At 36.3% G+C, this 12,668-nt stretch overlaps 2 protein-coding genes across 2 annotated transcripts in view; one reads left to right on the top strand and one right to left on the bottom strand.

The window, feature by feature from the left end:
* Nucleotides 1–5,296, top strand: part of si:dkey-183c6.8 (protein O-GlcNAcase) — a 31,661-nt gene extending 26,365 nt beyond the window's left edge. Inside the window, exon 18 of the mRNA XM_047386817.1 lies at nucleotides 546–5,296. Coding sequence (XP_047242773.1) covers nucleotides 546–682 — 137 coding nt within the window. The 3' untranslated portion in view covers nucleotides 683–5,296. The remainder of the gene's footprint in view (nucleotides 1–545) is intronic.
* A 987-nt stretch (nucleotides 5,297–6,283) lies between these two features.
* si:dkey-183c6.7 (urea transporter 2) overlaps nucleotides 6,284–12,668 on the bottom strand; it is a 39,836-nt gene continuing 33,451 nt past the window's right edge. Inside the window, exons 6-8 of the mRNA XM_047386818.1 lie at nucleotides 10,628–10,762; nucleotides 7,429–7,478; nucleotides 6,284–6,952 (exon numbers count right to left, since the gene is read on the bottom strand). Coding sequence (XP_047242774.1) covers nucleotides 6,770–6,952; nucleotides 7,429–7,478; nucleotides 10,628–10,762 — 368 coding nt within the window. The 3' untranslated portion in view covers nucleotides 6,284–6,769. The remainder of the gene's footprint in view (nucleotides 6,953–7,428; nucleotides 7,479–10,627; nucleotides 10,763–12,668) is intronic.

Here is a 12,668-nt window from a genome sequence, read left to right on the forward strand (position 1 = left end):
AGCTAGCCACTTTCAGTGGACAGGCTTGCAGTTGTGAAATTCTCTTCCCTTGCCTAACTTAAAATTTCTTTAAAACTTTATCTCCATCTCTGACCTGTGTTCCATGGTCTTCCCCAATGTTCTCTCATAAACCTTATAGGCCTTCCCTGAATTTATACTGAGATTAAATTACAGACATGCAGACTCTATTCATGAAGTAAGTTGTAAAGGAAGATGAATACAAAAACACCACACTTTTCTAATCTTGATTTGCACAAAGAAATGTTAATAACTACACATCCATTTTCTTTCCCTTCTTTCCCTTCATGTACTATGTTGGTTCATCACATAAAATCCCATGAAAGTTTTTTAATTAAACGTGACAAAATATCAGTTTGTAGGGTGTAAATACTTCCCTAATGCACTATAAATTACATTATGTAATTATGTTTGTTTAACAATTATTTCTAGAAGAATATTTCATTGTGACTTTTTTTTTTCTGTGTTGCAGTTAATTTTACGTGAGAAAAGGCTGTTGGATGTTTCATGTTTGTGTCCTTGTGCAGGTTCTCAGGGTGTCTTCTGTGAGGTGCAGCCCACGGACCATCAGAGGCTGGAGTTCTTAACCAAACTGGGCTTCCTGGAGATCCTCAGAGGAGAAGCCAGGAGCAGAGAGGGGGTAGTGCTCGGAAGGCTGCTCTGAAAACAACCGCATACAAACACTCGCACAAGCCATCACCTGATCACAATTTAAAATTCCACTTAAAGTGCATGGTTAGGTATAATGCTTCAGTTATTTTCCTTAGTGAGTCAAAATGCTTGTTTTTAACAAAATGTGCCATAAATGCCACCTTGTTCAATCGGCTTAAAGTGTCACTTCTCTAAATGTATCAGCATTTTGAATGTACTATCGTTTTTTTACAAAGCTTTTGTTGTATTTGTTCTCTTACTTTGACTAGGAATTGTTTCATGTCTGCAGCCCCATTCAGAAGTATTTAGTAAATTGTCAACATTTTATTTTAAGTCGTGTGGCCTAAGATCTTCCAACACAGTTAAGATGTTCCATAAAAAACACACCAAAGGAGGACAACATTATGGACTTTATTTACCTTAAAAAGGGTTATCAACTGTAAGATTTTATTGAAAAAAAAGGCTTATTAAAAAGCCCTTCTTCAGCCTTATCAGATCTCTGGGTAACTGCAGAAATTCTGACTTATAGTAAACTAAGTGATAGTAACTAGAGCCCGTCTATCAACTAATTGTAGTCTCAAAATGTTAAACGTAAAGCATGAAAGGGGGTAATTTACATGCCATATGGTTGCCCTCATATTAATGTAATGCACTGCATGATGAGAAGGGGCTACAGCATTATATACATTATTAAAAACAACAGACAGACCCTCTTAGAGCTTAAACACTAACACAAAAGACTGTTTAAGACACGGTGTGAACACTATTACAGAAATCCCCAAAGCTTTGATAAGAAACTTAATAAAATGGATTAAACATGTTCTGATTCCTTTAAATCAATAACAGGCATGAACCATAATACATTTATAAACTATAAAATTTAAATTAGGTTTTAAATCTAAAGCACTGCTGTGCTGATACTTTTAAAACTCCTCAACTGGTTTAGCACATCAAAGGTTTTTTCAAACTTAGCAACAAGTATTTCAAATGGGGCCACAACTCAACATCTAAGGAATTGTATTAAATGTACATTTTATGACATGAATACTAAATGTATTCTTTGCATTGCAGGCCCAAACAAATATTTCAAAAGGGTCAGGTGTATTTCTCAACTCTGTGGAGATTTAGCAACCTTTCTGGTCTGATTGTTCATGACTGCTTTCCTTGCTTTTATTTGAAAAGAAAGTAAGCACAGCATTTTAGAAAACAAAATGAGAAAACTGTTTGTGGAAAACATTCTTAGCAACAAACTGCAGAAACACAATGTTAGTAACCAGTTGACTTCACAGAGCAAAATTGTGGAAAATCAGGAAGTAAGCAACTCTTACTTTTGAAGTGATGTCTTTGGATTAGCATATTTCTCATGTGTTTTTGAAGGGTTAGTTTAGGACATTTGAAGCAAGCAAACAACCTCTTGGCATCTTCATTTAGCTAAAATCCAGATTAGTTGACGCCAGAGGCTGAAAAGTTAATAAGTTAGTCTAGGACGGCCCAAGACTAAAGCCAAGTTCCACCATCTAAAAACAAGTCAAACAATCAAAAACTGCCATTGTGCTTTATGAAAAGTCAATTGCATGAACTTTTAAACAGTTTTCACATTTGCATTGGGCAATTATTTACACAGAACCCAATAATTATTCACACAGGCAATAGAGGTCTGAGGAGATGTGCCACCGATGATCTTTCATCTGCTTAAATGCAAACATGAATCCTGTTTAAAGGTTTATAAAAATGGCCTTTTGCATTGACCACTCTGACAATTTTGAGATCGAGTTACTTTAGGACACTAGAAGTCTGTTTTTTTTCCTGACCCCTTATTTGTAAATAAATGATGGTTATAGGCACATATAAGTTTCCCTCCATTATGGATACATATAGTTAAAGTTACAATTTCTAACCCTAACCGCTTCAGTCTTGACCTTGGTCTGGATCTCCTGAAAGCAAGATATTAACCTTTGGATATCCTTTTAACAAAAACTCACTTCAAAATGCTCAAAATATCCCTTAGGTAAAACATTGCAAATGTATATTAAGCTATTTTCTACTATCTCTAAAGCTAGCACGACCTGTTTACTGGTGTGATAAGTGACCTGACTATCATTAGCATTTGAAGCTATTAACAAAATGCATATAATTTCAAACAATGCAGGAACATGTTCACGTATAGATGTGTGTATACATCTGAGTTTAGAACTTGTAAATTGAGAGAACTGCAAATACAGAAATATTTTATTAGTGCAGCTAATGCTGGAGAAGCAGCCATGTCACATTTTCATGTCTATTCTGGTAATAACTACTTTGACCAGGCTTTTCAGCTGCTATTACTGAGAACTTGAAAATTTCAACTTTCAAGTTCAAATGGAACATACTGTTCAGGCTCCTGTTTACAGTTGATATTACTTTCTGCAAATGGTAACTAGATAAAAACCCTTGGGGTTTTATTAAGACTGTTAACCAGGTAGTTCAGTGGAGCTTTTTGTACCAGCGCATCTAGTAAATTACATTTAAGCTGTAAATTCATAAACATGGCATGGTAGGCAAGTTTTAAAACAGTTGTACAGGAATAAATTATGTGCTTTCCTGGTTTATGGCCATGCTCAGATAGTTGTAGCAGCATCCACTCGGATCATGTCAAACAATCCCTAAAGGCTGGATAAAAAAATTATCTGGTTCATTTTTTTTGCTTTGTAAATGAAGGATAATTTCCTTAATTTGTTCCACATTTTTGTTAGATTGGTAGCTGTTTTTTTTATTTTTTATTACTGTTCCTGTTGGTTAAATCATCTGACAACCTCAAACGCCAGGGGCGTCACTGTTTACTATTTTTCTAGATCAGATTAATGTTTACATGCATGAGAAACATTGTGTTGCTTTTACCAATTACGATTACATGCATACTAACACAAAGACATGCAAGGAGAATTGCAATGGCCGGCGCTTACCTGCATTAACATACATGAAGATTTTCTACTGGACATTAATCCCCATACAGTTGTAAAAACATAAGGAGATAGGAGGAACAATTTAAATGTGTGCATGCTAGAAGTCATTAGAAAAACAGAAAATAAAAAAAGATAGAAACATATGTATAAATGCACTCAATGTAACAAAGTTTACACTTAGTTCGTTTTTTTTTTTTGCAGATACCTCTCCCTAAATATACATCACTTACAGAGCTGCCTCATACTTAAAGCATTGCTACTGAGTGATAGGTGTGACATTCATTTGAGGCGGATGCATGAGTGGGCATGCGATAAATGAACAAATTGCTACAGCAGTGTCACCCTGCCTTCATTCCAGGCATAAACTCACCGTTCACACTCTGACACACACAGACACTAACTCAACCATGCAAAAAGAAGCACAAAAGCACCCACAGTCAAACCTTCAACTGATAGTTTATAGAACAATGAATGTTCTTTTTTTATTTAGATGTGAACATACACAACAATTTGTGCAAGGATTTATATTTAAATGTTTTATTTACAATTATGTTCAATCAGTAGACAGGCACTTTTGTACAATTCTTGTTAAAAGTCTCTTGTGAGGTGCTTTCTAATAATAAATAAAAAACAAGGTGGTAATTGCATAGACTGAGAGAAAAAAGCACCAAAATCGAAATGCATGTTGTAAAGCAAAAATAAAAGATGGATGTGTCTGTTGCAAGGTTTTTACGGCACCTGTAAGGGGGTTGGGGTTATTTGTTTCCTTTACTGTGATAATTATTTAAATATGTGTGTGTGTAAAGTTAGGAAAGTGTGTTTTAAAAAACACAAAAGTCAACAGATATGAAACATTTTTACAGTCAACATAAAGCACTGTGAAAAGAAGCCAGAATTAACCACAAGTTGTTGATTTCAGACAATTGTAACAACCATGTCTGTATGAGCATTTAAAATGATTGCCTTTGAACACCAGAAGCATTGTCCGTTTCATGAAATCATTACAAGTTTCAAGCTGGTATAAACTGCCTGCATAGAGTTACATTGAATGTGAGATTTTTGTTTGCAATAATTTTCAGTGGAGTGCATTGTAGCACATCTATGCAGGGTAAAAAACTAAAAAGTTGCAAGAATAATACTGCTCTTTAAATCTTTTATTTTAAAACAATGATTATGAGCAAACGTGTTTTCATGTTTATTAAATGAAATTTTCTTTCTGATTGGAAATGCCTCTTCTTTAGTTGAAGACGAGAGACTGGGAGTGAAAATGTTACACAAACAAATTCTACAAAGGATTGCATTTGAATACCTGGGCTTTGGGTTTTCTTCTACACATTACCATTGACTGCTGAAAATACACTGTACTGTTCAATTAAATTGTATTAATTATTTTTAGTTCAATTGTTCTTCATCCATTTTGAATTTCTTTTGGACTTTTGAAATTTTCCATCCGTGTTCACGCCGTTACCTGACAGTTTTTATAGAAATATTTTTATTTTGGTTTTGAAGCAATGCTAGTCTAATCTGACTCAATAAGCAACATAAAGACTAAAAAGAGATAGACCTGTGTTGTGTCTAATCAAACTAATCTTAAATTGTATCCTAAGGTCCCTGTCCTAGCATTTCCTGTTTCATGTAAATGGTAAGTAAAGACATGCTTCTTTAAATAAATAACACCCAGGCAACACCTTTGTACACGTCTGATCTTATAGTATAAATAATTAGATCACCAGCTAAACCAGGCTGCCACTGTTTTTTTTTTTTAGACATTTAGAATCAGGGCTGCACGGTGGTGCAGTTAGTACCACTGTTCCCTTGCCGGGGGGCCTTTCTGCATGCGTGGGTTCTCTCTGGGTACTCCAGCTTCCTCCCACAGTCCAAAAATATGACTGTTAGGTTAATTGGGCTCTCTAAAATTGCCCTTAGGTGTGACAGAGTGTGTGCATGGTTGTTTGTCTGTGTTGGTCCTGCGATGGACTGTCAAGGGTGTACCCCCCCTCCCGCCCATGGACTGCTGGAGATAGGCACCAGCTTTCATGTTAATCTGCTGTCACAATTTTTCTTATTTTGCTACAGATGCTAAAGAAAAACATTTTTGATGTGTCTAAATTAAAAGTGAAGCACCTTTTGTAAAACATCACGTTCTGCCACCTCTATGAAGTATGTGTGTTGCCTATGCGGTAGAAAATGACTGACTGACTGACATTTAGAATAGCTCCATGGTATAAGTACTCAAAATTATTGATAAAATGTATATCTCACATATGTGTCACTGGTACATAATTTGAAGAAGTGCAACTCAAATGCCTTAGCAATAACCCAATAATAACCTTACTTAATGTCTTTCTATGTTATGTAATCACTTAGTCTCCACAGACCAAAATTCACCTACCTCAACTTGGCGGATGCTTGGAGCAGCTCCAGTTGCAGGGCAGTTGGACCTCAGATGGTCATCAAGTATGGATCAAGAGAATCATAGGCAACACACATACTTCATAGAGGTGGCAGAACGAGATGTTTTACAAAAGGTGCTTCACTTTTAATTTAGACACATCAAAAATGTTTTTCTTTAGCATCTGTAGCTAAAGAAACATTGTGACAGCAGATTAACATTTGCTTCCATTTCTGTAACTGAATCAATGAAGAATGCTAAAAAAAAACAGTTTGTCAGACAGAAAATATATATATTTTTTATTCCTAAAGAGTTATTTTGAAAACTACAAAAAAATAAAAACTATAAAAAAAACCTAATGATCATAATTTAGTCTTTTATGGATTTCTTTGTTTCTCAAAGGCATGAGTTTTAAATGCTGTTGGTCTGTAAATAGCTTATTAGCCCTCTCATTTCTTCTTTTGCCTCCTTTTGTCAAATATACAATTTTGTCCTCAACACAATTTTCTGTCATGTTTTGGTGCACAGACTAGACCAAAATGAGTGAAAATAACAGCTGAAAAGAAAAGACCATCAGAAAGACTTAAAAGATTGAAGAACTATACTGCCAGCATGTGGACAGTTTCAGTAGCAGCTTTTGAAGTGTGTTTGCCATTGTCTTTGAATGTCTATAAAAAGTTCATTATAAAAAATGACATCATAATTGTATAGATTAAAACCATCTCCTTTTGGTCCATTTCACATAAAGCGCGATTATGACCACACACTACACATCCGTGCTCTCCCTCTCTTCTGTGTTTCCGGCTTTCCACTGGCTCCTTGAGCGAAGGTTGCATTCAGGCGCCTTGGCTTGACCAATGGGGATGCGGTATGCTGCTAAACTGCCAGTCAACAGCAACATGAGTGTGGCTGTTAGAGTAGCTGCCCAACTGCATGCTGGTAGACCCACCTAAGCACAGGGAAGGGGTATTTATTAATTAATTTGAGGATTGGGGTGTTTGAATGCTAATTTTAAGATATATGTTGAATGTAGCTTAAGCCAAGTTTTCCTACATAGGTCAATTTGTTTATTAAAACTACAGTAATCATTTATTTCTACATTTAAAGCATTTTAGTAAGATGGTGAATTTTCTTGCTTGATCTATCTAAACCAAATCTTTAGATTGTCCGAACACTAACAAGACCCAAAAACAAATACTATCATTGCTGACATGAAGGAATTTTGGATGGTGAAACAAAGTCAGTTGAACCTAGACAATGTTGATGTTGGTCAAAAGCATTACCTATTCTTCCTACCTTGTTGCAAAGAATTGGTGATGAGAATTTTAAATACAGCAAAAACTACAACAATGCTTTTTTGTCAAGAATAACAAAGAAAATAAAATGTTCAAATGAAAGAATTTAAAAAGCAATGTGCACACTTACAGTTCCTAGCATGTTGCTCAGGGCGATGTCAGAGTATGCAGAGAGAAAGGCTGCAAATAAGAAAAGATTAGTTCATACAAAGTATTCTCCACACATTCACACCAGCTTCTCAGTGCAGAGCAGCAGCTGTTTGCTATTTTTTCCCTCATAACTGTCAATTAAGGTCAAAGCTCACAATGGGAGCAAATTAGATTCATGTCAAGCTGATCAGTGCTAGTGTCTCTGAGGTCTGTGCCTGCTACAGTCTGCTCCTCTCCTCTCAGATATTAGTTAAAGTGGTCAAATAGATTTGCAGTCTGGACGGATTAATCAAATTCAATTCAATTCCATTCAAAAATACTTTATTAATCCCAAAGGGAAATTAAATGTTGTAGCTCATTGTGAAGGTTTCCACAAAGAGCCGTTGTAGATGCTGATGGCTGTGGGCAGGAAGGATCTCCTGTAGCGCTCCATCTTACAGCAGATCTGAAGAAGCCTCTGACTGAAGACACTCTGTTGTTGTAGGACAGTCTCATGAAGAGGATGCTCAGGGTTCTCCATAATGTTCTTCATTTTATGAAGAATCCATCTTTCCACAATGATCTCCAGAGGTTCCAGAGGAGTTCCTAGAACAGAGCCAGCCTTCTTTATCAGCTTGTTGAGCTTTTTTAAGTCCCTGGCTCTGATGCTGCTTCCCCAGCAGATGATGGTAGAAGAGATCACACTCTCCACAACAGACTTATAGAAGATATGCAGCATCTTGCTGCAAACACCAAAGGACCTAAGCTTCCTCAAGAAGTACAGTCTGCTCTGTCCCTTCTTGTAGATGGCTTCACAGTTGCATCTCCACTCTAGTCTGTTGTCCAGGTGAACACCGAGGTATTTATACTCCTCCACTTCTTCTCCCATGATAGAAATAGTTTTTGACTTATTCCTGTTTCTCTTAAAATCTACAATCATCTCCTTTGTTTTAGTCACGTTCAAAATGAGATGATTGTTTCCACACCATGCCACAAAGCGGTCCACCACCTTCCTGTACTCAGCTTCTTGTCCATCTCTGATCCACCCCACGACTGCAGAATCATCTGAGTATTTCTGCAGATGACAGGAGTCTGTCTTGTACTGGAAGTCTGAGGTGTACAGAGTGAAAAGGAATGGTGAGAGTACAGTCCCCTGTGGTGCTCCTGTGCTGCTGACTACTACTAAATTAACCTTTGTAAAAAAAAATAGAGCTAAATTACTGTTCATGATTTAAATAAATGAATGCAAAAGAAACATGATATAAAGGGAGGCACTTGGATTGAAAATAGAAATGTTATAGGAAGGTTCTTGGTCTGAATGGGAGTCAGAGTTAATGTTTTTAAAAGCAAAATTAATGCAAACAAAACAAAAAAACATATTTTTTGTCTTTTTGTTATATTTGAACTCCAGTAATTTTGTGGCATTATATTTATGTTTGTCATATTTTAAGTAATTATATTTTTGGTTTTATTTTATTGCATATTTTATTTATTTATTATTATTTTTTTAACCATGGTTCCTAATTTAATTAGTAGTATTTTTTTTTTGTCTTATGTTTTAATTTATTCTTTTTTGGCTTTTTTGAATTTCAGAATTTGAATGTTTTTATATGGGTCATATTTGTCAATGACATTTCCTCATTTATACATTGTGATGTTTTGTTCAAGTTGTCCTAATATTAATATGCTAGTCACCTAGTTTAGCATAATTTGTGTGAATTGTGATTATTGTTTAAATGGTTGTTACGTCAACTTCTGTAAAGCACTTTGTCTCACATTTTATTGATTGGTTGGCTGTTCATGAGATATAAACACAAGTAAAGTGTGAAAAATATTTTTAAAAATTTGTCAAGTTGTATCATACTATGGTTTGCAGGATAGCTATAACTTTCAGCACCCTGGAGAGAGATGAAGTAAGCTAACATCTAAAACTGTACAGAACATATGAAAACGCATAATTTTGTCTCTGTTTGCATACCTGAAGCTCAAAGCTTTGGGTCTAGACAACAATTCTGTGGTTTTTCAGCATTGTTTTTACACCTGGGGGATGACATTTCAGCTGAATCCCAGTTCCTATTGTTATTCCCACAAATAGCACTGCCCCCTGAACCCATCATGCAATATTTGATAATATTAACATAGAATACATAAAACCCAGAGAGTGATTCTGTTCAGTTACTAGTAAAAAAACAACTCATTATTTTCATCTGAACAAGGTTCATTAAAAGGTTACTTTGGGCTGGGTCACTTAATGCCTCTTTCTCTTGTAAAACATTTGTACGCTATATTAAACAATAAACGTCATACATTTATTACTGGCATACAGAGCCTCAATTCAATATGGTTGTTCTAAAATAGCAGGCTTTAACAAGCATGCGAATCTTTAAAAATGCCTTCAGTACACTGACGACTAATCTGACTGCAAATGTCCTTAAGTATGTTAAAACTCCAGTTGTTCTTGTCACATTTGAAACTGAAAAATACTGTTCTGTTTTGGGTAGCTTTTTTTCTTTTTTGCATGCTTTAGCCTGTCTTCTAATCGTTGGAGGTATGGTAAAATATTTTAAGTTAAGAAACATATGATCTTTACATTTTTTTATTGATTAACAATAATAATAATAATAATAATGGTGAGAAATATAGCAATGATGCCAAACATAATACATCAGAACATTTAAAATTAGACATTGTAGTGGTTACTTACATTTCTAAGAGAATTTCCAAGAGCAGCTACTACCTCTATGTTTAACTTCTACACCAATAAGGCACAACAATACAACCACTGACAGAAGAGGTGACTAAAAGTGATTACTTCTTTATCATGGCACCTGCTAAAGGATAGGGCATGTGGCAACAAGTGAACATTTTGTCATCAAAGTTGATAAGTTTGAAGCAGGACTGAGTCAGAGCTTCTTGTAAAACTACAGCTCTTACAGTGGACATCTTTAAAAAAAATGGTCCAAGTAAGACTGGCCAGTATGGTCAGATCCAACAGACTACAGGCTACTGTAGCTCCAAACGTTGAAGAAGTTGATGCTGGTTTTGATAGAAAGTTGTCAGAATACAAACTGAATTGCAGTTTGTTGATACTGGGGCTGGATAGCTGCAGACCGTTCTTCATGCTCATGTGCTCTTAATGTTATGCTTGATTGCTGTATGTATGTGTGTTTGTGTGTGCAGTATTTGTAAATGTTTGTCACCGCTAGCGATGGCAAAGAGGTTGGTCCTCCAGCTGAAGGTGAAGAAGAGTCCTCCAACAGTCATGCAGCCCAGAGCACCATTGAACCCCGACAGGCCAGAGTAAAGTGAATCATGACGTACAGCCATGGATAAACCTGTTAGCACACACACAAAAAATGTCATTGCATAAACCCATGAGTCAGACCTGAAAATCTTCCTGAATGAGCAGTGCCCTACTTGTCCATGCGGTGGGGCTAGACACATACTTTTGTGCTTGTACCCTCTGTGCAACCCTGGATTTGCATGTAACCTAATAAGGAAATTCTTGATTTGTGCGTCAACAAACCGAAAATGGGGACAAATGGTATAAGTGCTAGAATTTTCTCAACACATCATGTAACTAATTAGTCCTGCTTTGCTGGGACGAACATCTCTTAGAAGGATATAATGAATCACTTAGAAAATTACTGTCAATTAGCTAGGACATCTGTATTCAGCTTTTGATCATATAAACGACTGCCAGGAAAAAATAGACTTTTTGTCTCTTTAAGCTAAAACCATATTTTAAAAAAAAATCCACTTCACTAGTTGTGCTTGCATCACCCAGTCTCTCTGAGGGGCTTCAACAGGCGTCTGAAGATACAGGTAAACCTTACCTCTGACTCATACCCACAGCAGACAAACATCACTCTGAAACTATAAACTGATTACACAGGGGTCATTCTGACCCAAACAGATCTCAGCTCAGCTGGATGCTATTTGGCTCTTCCACCCAAACATGAAGGAGGATAATAAATTTACACAGTAGTCAAAAAGAATATGGCAGCAAAGTTCTGGTGCATTGGTTAACATATTTTACCTGAAGATTAGCCACAACGCTGATCAAATCTCAGGGACGTTGTCTCAGAAATATTTGTAAAAGACAAAAGAAAGCTAACTCAGGTAATTATGTACTTCATTGCTAAATATAGACTGAAAGATTAAAAAAAACATATATAGCAACATCCTCAATTTTAAATAAAATTGAAAGAAAAATCCAACCTTTTTTGTATGTATTCAATAGGAAAAATGCATTCCACTTCAAGCTTAGGCCCTCTATCAGAGGCCTTGGATGTGGAGGGTTCTGTGCTCTTCCTAGGACTGCAATCTTTTGAGCAGGAATCTCAGAGGTTGTTTCCTGGAATCTGCTGGAGCCTCTCCTGTAATTTGGGAGTTACAGCTTCAAGTGCACCGCTTAACACTGGCACCAATGAGCCGCTGACTCAGAAAGCCCTCCATTTCCTCCATAAGACCTTAGTATTTGTCAAGTTTCTCATGTCCCTTCTTGTTTATGTTGCTTATGTTGTTTGTGTCATTTGGCATTGCTTATTGCTTTAACAAAACTACAAAATTACCACACTTGTCTCCCTAACAAGGCTAGCACCATATGCTCCTATTTATGTACGGTGATGGATCTTTGATGCAACAAATTGCAATGGGTCATCGAAATTGGACATTTTAAAAAGTGTTGCTTGGTCTATAGGGTCTTGATTTTACCTGTGACATTTAGATGTTTGAGTCAACATGAAAGAGTGTTTCCATCACACCTTGTATCAACATTTTAGGTCGATGGTGGAGATCAAATGTGGGACAGATGTTTCCTTGGTCAAAATGGCTCAAATTTTCTCAAACGGTTTTCTTCTGCATGACAATGAGTTTAGTGTCCTCCAGTAGCCTCCACGGTCACCAGATCTCAATCCAAAAGAGCATCTTTGGTACGCAGTGAGCAGGAGATTCACTTCGTGGGTATCCTGCCGACAAATCTGCAGGATCCGTGCAATTCTATCATATGAATATGGACCAAATCACCAATGAATGTTTCTGACACCTTATTTAGTCTATGTCCCAAAGAATTAAGATGGTTTAGAAGACAAAGGTGTGAAAAACTAGGTACTAAGAAGGGGTACATAATAAAGTGATCAATCAGTGTACATGGGAGTACAAAAGCTGAACATAGAAACAACACAAATCGGACTCTTACACCCAACCATTTTACACCCTCCCACTTGAAAAGGCTGCCTA

Source organism: Girardinichthys multiradiatus, chromosome 14, assembly GCF_021462225.1.
Source record: "Girardinichthys multiradiatus isolate DD_20200921_A chromosome 14, DD_fGirMul_XY1, whole genome shotgun sequence".
NCBI classification, from domain to species: Eukaryota; Metazoa; Chordata; class Actinopteri; order Cyprinodontiformes; family Goodeidae; genus Girardinichthys; species Girardinichthys multiradiatus.